Source organism: Panthera uncia, chromosome F2 (genome assembly GCF_023721935.1).
Source record: "Panthera uncia isolate 11264 chromosome F2, Puncia_PCG_1.0, whole genome shotgun sequence".
Lineage (NCBI taxonomy): Eukaryota > Metazoa > Chordata > Mammalia > Carnivora > Felidae > Panthera > Panthera uncia.
The window spans coordinates 62,326,077-62,334,158 of NC_064812.1; the positions used below are offsets into that span (position 1 = coordinate 62,326,077).

At 37.9% G+C, this 8,082-nt stretch overlaps 1 protein-coding gene across 9 annotated transcripts in view; it reads left to right on the forward strand.

The window, feature by feature from the left end:
* NCOA2 (nuclear receptor coactivator 2) overlaps window positions 1–4,362 on the forward strand; it is a 290,814-nt gene extending 286,452 nt beyond the window's left edge. For all 9 annotated transcript variants that reach the window (XM_049633288.1, XM_049633287.1, XM_049633295.1 and 6 more), the window contains one exon: window positions 486–4,362. In XM_049633288.1, coding sequence (XP_049489245.1) covers window positions 486–497 — 12 coding nt within the window. In that variant the 3' untranslated portion in view covers window positions 498–4,362. The remainder of the gene's footprint in view (window positions 1–485) is intronic.
* Window positions 4,363–8,082: the final 3,720 nt, after the last annotated feature.

Below are 8,082 nucleotides of genomic sequence, written 5' to 3' on the forward strand. Positions count from 1 at the left end.
CAGCTCCCTGAAGCCAGGAAAACACCCCACGGAACCCTGGGAGTATCTCTGTAAGAGAAAGTCAAGAGGGACGTTTTGTTGAAAGTCGGTTTGTACTGGATGATTTTGAGGAAGGATTAAGGAAGCGGTGGCCGCTTCTGAATCAGATATTGTCAGAAAGCCAGGGCAGCTCAGCAATGAGGTATCTCTGTGACGTCGTTTGAGACGGTGGCCGAGGACATTGGTATAGGACGTCATTGGTGAGAGAGCAGCAGTCATCCACTGAAGGCTCTCGTCCTTCAAAGTGGCGCGGAGGATCTGCTGGCCTTAAGGGAGGAGTGTGCTCAGCGAGGAACAGGGCCTCCTGCCTGTCTGCCTCAAAATCAAGTGTAATTCAGCCAGACACTATTTAAAAATGGCCAAGTATATTGATGATTCTGTGATGAGCTTTATGATAGTGTTATAAAAAATTCAGAGGTACTTCACAATTTTCTGTTTTCCTGCAGAAATACTGCTGACACTGAAGGTAGCTGGTTGCTTCTCTCTTCAGCTGACGGGGCTCACTTGCTCAAAACACTTACCGGCCTGGAGAGCTGTGTCTATCTGTTTTGACCCAATCGACCTGCCAGCCAGTTCTGCCAGAGCCAGGTCAGCAGACGGGCCGGGGCCCTGGCTCCCGGGGTGGAGTCCACCTGGCTGTTGCAGGAGGAGCCGCCTCTTCTCTTGACAGTCTGAAGCTCGCGTCCAGACAGTTGCTCAGTCTGTTCACTGCATTCACCTTAGTGCAACTTAGATCTCTCCTGCAAAGTAAATGTTGACAGGCAAATTTCATACCCATGTCAGATTGAATGTATTTAAATGTATGTATTTAAGGAAAACAACCATGCTCTTGTTCTGTTCCTGTTTGGTTCCAGACACTGGTTTCTTGCTTTGTTTTCCCTGGCTAATCAGTCTAGTGCAAAAGATTAAGATTTCATCTCGGGAAAGAAAAGAGTTAAAAAAAAAAAAAAATACACACACTAAAAGGTGTTTTAACCTAAAGCCTGCATTTGGGATAAAAGCAGAGCAGACCACGGACAGCGCTGTATGTACAGAGACACCCAAGAAGTGAAGACCAGTAAAGTCATAGTTGTATCTTTGTAGAAGCTCTAGAGACCATGTTGAGAAGAGTGTCCATTACCGAACAGATGAAAAGGAGCCTATGAGAGGGCTGTTGATATCAACAAGTGCTTTTTTCTTTTTTTCTTTGTCAAAATCAAACTATTCCACCTAAATTGTGAATCAAGAAGAAATATCGTTCATTTCCAAACTAAGTTCCCTTTAGATTGATAAGACAGCTTTGATTAGCGTCCTCTCTTCTCCATCCAATCCTGACTCTTCCTTCCCCTGTCAGCCTTCCCTACTTTCGTTTTTTTTTTTTGTTTTGTTTTAAACGCAACAGAAACCAGGTAAGCCCTTTATTTCCTTAAATGTTTTGCCAGCCACTGTCAATTGCTAACTATTAAATTTCAGAAAAAAAGCATTTACTGGCAAGGAGAGGAGCCAAGTTAGGACTTGATACAATCCAACTAAGGATACCTGCTTTGAAAGCATGTTTATTCTGTTCCCCAGCAACACTGGCCTACAAGAACGGGAGAAAGTAACCGTGTGTTTAAAATTGACAGCAGATATCACAACAGATTTAACCTCCGCCATGTGTTTTTTATTTTGTTTTCTAGCAGTGCTGATGAAGCCGAAGTTTTGTAAGGTACATAAAATCCAATTTATATGTAAACAAGCAATAATTTAAGTTGAGAACTTAAGTGTTTTAATTGTATAATTTTTGTGAGGTATACATATTGTGGAATTGACTCAAAAATGAGGTACTTCAGTATTAAATTAGATATCTTCATAGCAATGTCTCCTAAAGGTGTTTTGTAAAGGATATCAATGCCTTGATTAGACCTAATTTGTAGACTTAAGACTTTTTATTTTCTAAACCTTGTGATTCTGCTCATAAATCATTTATCTAATCTATATGATATGCAGCCACTGTAGGAACCAATTCTTGATTTTTATATGTTTATATTCTTTCTTAATGAACCTTAGAAAGACTACATGTTACTAAGCAGGCCACTTTTATGGTTGTTTTTCTTGCCCACTCTGGTAGGGGAATAATCTTTTATTAATTGGCATCAGTTTCAGACAACTGCAATACCAAGAAACTGATGACCTTTTTTGAGCTATCTCTCCCCAACCCCTAAAACACATACTTTCTTACCTAAATTTCAGAATGATGTCTTTTTGATGTCTAAAAAGCAAAGCATTTTATATCTCATTAGCCAGGCTTTTTAGGAACAGAGAGGTTTTTCCTTGAAATTTGTTTGTTTATTTGTGGCAGGGTGAAAAATGTACAAACTACCCCTATTTATATTTATATCTCTCTCTATATGTGCAAATTATGGAGTATAGAAAGAGATATAGCCCAAAGATAAGTGGTTAAGTAGACAGTCTGAAAGTGTTGCTCCATACTAAAGAAATTTTTCTGGAAATTTGCATTTCGATACTTTTTTCCCACTTGAGAGGGGTATCGCTTGCTACAGGGAGGTGGCCAGGAACAGCACTTCTCAGTGGCCACCAGTTCACGTGTCCCCCTCGAAATGCTCTACTTTTCTCAACCGAACCACTGGGTTGCCCAGTCGTGATAGAAAAAATGAGCAGATGTTGGCCCGAAACTCCGTGACCTCATCGGTGTGATGAGGCTCACATTACCCAGTTTACTGTGACCGGTTTTAAGTTGATTTTTTAGAAATACGTGAATTGGAATGACTTTATCTTCACACAGCACAGAAGAGAAATGGAGTTTAAACTGGCTTTGTTTCAAGTCCCTTTTCACTAAAACACTGTCCCCAGAATATCAGTGTATCTTTGATTGTTTATCCATCTGCCCACTGTGTCTTAATGTCAATCCCAATTCAGACAAATCTGCAAACCTCTGATACCGATAATTTAGAATAATTCACGATCATTACTGTTTTGAAGGAAGAGAGATTATAAATTCTCTGATGGCTCAGACCAGCTAATGGATTTTGCTTTACATCTAACTGAAAAGAGAAAAGTCAGTGAAGGAATCCTCTGATCATATTGATCACTGTAGAAGCAAAAGCCAAATCAGTCCCCTTCATTATCAGTATTTCTCATGCTGTAAACAATAAATTTGTCAGACTGAGTACTTGGTTTTGTTTTAATAGAACAAATAATCAGTGTTTTACTTATATTACTAAATGTGAAAAACACATAATGTGAAAAGTATACATACATTAACTTGGTTGTAAAACTCATTTAAGTGTTCATGTAATGTGCTAAGTTTAAAAAGTGAAGTGAGCTGTTTTACTACAATGAATTCGTTTGACTCAAATACTAAAAATGCCCCTCCCACGTGTATCTCTTACGGCCTGTAATAACTGAAAGCAATGTTTTTGCAGTTTATATAATGCAATTTTTAATCTGTGTTTAAAAATGGAGTTCATATGGGCTTAACACATGAAATGGGTGGTACAGATCCACTTGCAGAACCCAAAGATACACAATCAATTTTGAAATGCAACTTAAGCCATTAATTGTTGGTGTGAATTTAAAATTTTCTAGTATTTGTATGGTAGTATGCTGCCTAAGAGCAAAGCATTCTCTGCACAAAAGAAAATTACTGTAGTGGCTTCGATTTTAATTAGAATTTTCTCCCTGGTGTTTCTTTATAGAGGAAAACAAAATCTTTTAAGTTTCTTACTACAGGTAAAAGCTATGTGCAAGAACCTCAAAATGCTAAAATCTAGCATAATGCCTTAGATCTGTTTTTAAGTCTTGTATATTCCTACATAGCTGTCCAATGTATTATATTTGTATAGTGAATTGTGTACAATTTTTGAATAAGTGCATCATCACTTAACCTTTATGTTGTTGAATAGTGATGATGATACATTTCTTCAAACATTTAACTGTCATTTTTGTTCCTTTGTCATTTGTGGGTTTTATTTGTACAGTTCCTCATGAAGTTGCATCTGAGATGTGTGTATATGAAAAGATTATACAAGGGTAAAATTAAGCAATATATTAACTATGGTTCTTCAGGAGAAAGCTTACAGTGTTTCAGGTTGTGATTTATTTTCAAAATGGAGTTGACTCTGAACATCACTTTGTTCACCTGCATTGATGTTTGTATTTCTAGTGTGAGCAGTTTATGCAAAGGTAGATATATTCAGAGAAATTTTAAATACATTTATGCAAGTTAATATTGCTTTGCTGATGCTATTTGCTTATTTGATGTTAAATAATGCTATTGTAAATAAAGAATTCTGTTGTTATTGCATCATTTAATAAATTTTAATGCCTTCGGGTTTTACATGGCTTGGGAGATTTTAATGTGTTTATATATTCTATCTCCATTCTTAATTGCTCTTAATTTTTGAAATATCTGACTTGGAATTTAATACTTCCTTACATTCATACAATAGTTGACACTATTTCTAGCACTTTAACATTTGGTTCTCCCACTGGCCCGTTTCACAGATTTTCAGTTTGAAGCCAAGGGAGGTTACGTCTTGGTTATCTAACAACTTAATGGCAAATACAGGCTGAACATAGGTCTGCAGAATCCCAAGTGATGCCACTACTCTTCTCACCAGAGTGTTCCACCTCCCTTCCCTCATTTTCCCAAAAAACATGAGAACAATATGGACTTCTGACTGGTTATTCAGGTTATACATCACATCAGAATATTCATGATCGTTTTAATCGATTGTTTTGTTAATAGTTGATAAATGATACAAGTATAATTCCTAAAACCCAAGTTATAAACTACATGAAATACTTGTAAATATAATCTGGAATTGTATTTTTAAAAGATACAAAAACAAGATGAATGAATAGAAAATTCTGTCAACGCTGGGGTCCCTGGCTGGCTCAGTCAGTAGAGCATGTGGCTTTTGATGATATTGGGGTTGGGAGTTCAAGTTCCACATTGCGTGTAGAGGTTACTTAAAAAAATAAAATCTTTGAGAGAGAGAAAGAAAAGAAGAGAAAAGAAAAAAAAAAAACTATCAATGCTATTCACTATATTAAAGGAAGGAAAAATCATGATTATAGTAGATGCTATATGATAAACTTACACAGGATAAATTTCAGCCCCCTTTCATGAGAAAACCTCAAGGAAAAATAAAACCTCTAGGAAAAGTAAATGTCCTAAAGTTATTTTAAGGTTATCTGATGCAATCCCACCGACACCTCTTACTTACTGATTAAATATTAAAGGTATTAGTTAAAATCAAAACAAAACAAGGAACCCCCATTACCAGTGCTGCCAAGTGAAGTATTACTACTGGAATAGAAAAGATAAGAGATTTTCAGTCAATTTGACCATCTATACAGAAAACCCAAATGAATGAACTGGCTCTTGGAATGGAATGAATAAAAAAAGCTCAGTCAGATGGCTAGACTTACACAAAAATCAATACCTTCTGTCCACACCAAAAGTCAATTTTTTCAAATCCCCATTTACAATAACCATAATACAATGCTTATAAAATAGGATTACAGCTAACACAAAATGTGAAAGAACTTTGTGAATTGAAAACTATAAACTTGTATTTAAAAGACACAGAAGTGAGCGCCTGGGTGACTCCGTTGGTTGTGTGTCTGATTTCAGCTCAGATCACGATGCCAGGGTCCCAGGATCAAGCCCTGCCTCAGGTTCTGCACTGACAGCATGGAGCCTGCTTGGGATTCTCTCTCTCCCTCTCTCTCTCTCTGTGCCCCTCCCACACTCCACTTTCTCAAAATAAATAAACCTTAACAAAAGTTTATAAAAATAAATGAGAAAAAGAATTAGGAAATGGGAAAAGAATACGAACAGATAATGTCTACTAAATGTTAAAAAATGTTCAACATCGTTAGTAATAAACTGAATGAGATACCTTCTTTCCTCCATCCATTTGGGAAAAAAAAAAAAGTCATAAATACTTCCAATGGACTTTAAGTGGGAATATGAATCCTTTGGCATACAAAGTAAATGTTTCAGTTTGAGGAGATTGGTGTATCTTTGAATTTTGGGTAGCACTCATCACCAAAGCCATACCAAAGTTTGGATTTGGGAAACTGCTCAGAAAGCTCTCTTAAATCCAGAGCATCCTTCGAGATGTCCTCCGTATTAGACCACTTACTGACACATTCAAACCTTTTTCTTCTTTCCTACTTGGTTGCGTTTTTTAGCATTTTTCTTTTCTAACAAATTGATGATTGTTTGAATAATTTTCAACCTTTATTCTGTACGAATACATTTATTTCAAGGTTACAAATTTTCCTGTTCACTGCTTTTAGCAGCATCCTACACATTTTGTCTACTTATCATATCAATTAAAATCTCCAGTATGGCTCTGGGTTTTTCTCTCTCCTCTTCTGTCACGTTTTCCTTATTGTAGCCAAAAGTGGTGTTTTCAGGAGCATGTACATTGCTCATAGATGAACTGACCCTTTTATTATCATATAATGGCCCAATTCCTCTCATATTCTTCCTTGCCTTGTTTCCTTTGCTATTAATATAGGCACGTTAAAACTGGATTTGTTCTGCATCCTAGGTCTTCATTCTTCCTTTTGCTTTCAACCATGTTGAAACAGCCTGTGGGTAGTTCCTAATTTTTTTTATCTAGTTTTCTATCAGTAAGAGAAAGATGTACATTTGTCGCTTTCTTCCTTTAATTACATCACCTTTGCTTTTTACCTTTTGCAATGTTGCGCGTACACACACACACACACATATGTAACACTATATATCCTTTTGACAAATTGACCCTTTAATCATTTGGTCAGAGATTGGAAAGTGAGGAATGGGGCACCTGGGCGGCTCAGTCAGTTGAGCGTCCAACTTCGGCTCAGGTCATGATCTCACGGTTCGTGGGTTCGAGCCCCGCATCAGGCTCTGTGCTGACAGCATAGAGCCTGGAGCCTGCTTCAGATTCTGTGTCTCCCTCTCTCTCTGCTCCTCACCCACTCATGCTCTCTCTCTCTCCTTCAAAAATTAAAAAAAAAAAATTTTTTTTTTTTAAAAGATAGGAAGCATGGCAGGTAAGAATCCAGGGAAGAACATTCATTACAGTGGAACAAACAGCAAATGCAAAGGTTCTGAGACAGAAACCAGCTTTGGCATCCAAAGGATAGCCAGAGGGCCAGTGTGGCTGGAGAGGATAACTAACTGAGGGGTCCGAGCAGTAGGATATAAGGCCTGAGAAGTAGCCAGGGTTCAGATCATATGAGGTCTTATAGGACAAGGCAAGTAATTTGTATATTATTCTAAGTGTAATGGGAACCCATTGAAGAGTTTTCAGCAAGGGAATAACATGATCTAATCTATTTTAATGTTTATTTTTATTTTTGAGAGAGACAGAACGTGAGCAGGGGAGGGGCAGAGAGAGAGGGAGACACAGAATCCAAAGCAGGCTCCAGGCTCTGAGCTCTCAGCACAGAGCCTGAGGCGGGGCTCGAACTCATGAGCTGTGTGATCATGACCTGAGCCAAAGTTGGACGCTTAACCGACTGAGCCACCCAGGTGCCCCTAATCTGTTCCTAATAGACTAGCTGCTGTATGAAGAAAAGCCTGTAGGAAACCAGTTAATAGGCTATTGAAGAGAACAATTAAAAGTGGAGGATTGAACCCATGACTTCACATCAGGTGCCTCTAAAAAAAATCCCACTAAAACACTACAGACCTTTCTACAAAGGCATAAACCCACAGGGACAAGGATGATAGGAGGCAAAACAACAGCAACAAAGGTTTTAGAAGCTGAAAGCACTTACAAGAGTGACAACTCATTCTGTAGACCTAAGAAAGCTGAATGCTAAGCTAGCCATGAGTAATGCCAAAAAGCAAGCAAAGTTTCACCACAAATCTCAGAGGCTCAGGAATTAGCAGGTGCCTCTGGATGTGGGCATGAGAAGCTGGCAGATGTGCTTCTCTGCTTCAAGCAAACAACCTCCCCAACCTGGACAGAAGAATGAAGTTATATTCTGCAGAAAAGTTTAACAGAAGGGTCAGGGGGATGGTATTATAAGGAAAACAATATTAAGTGAGATCTA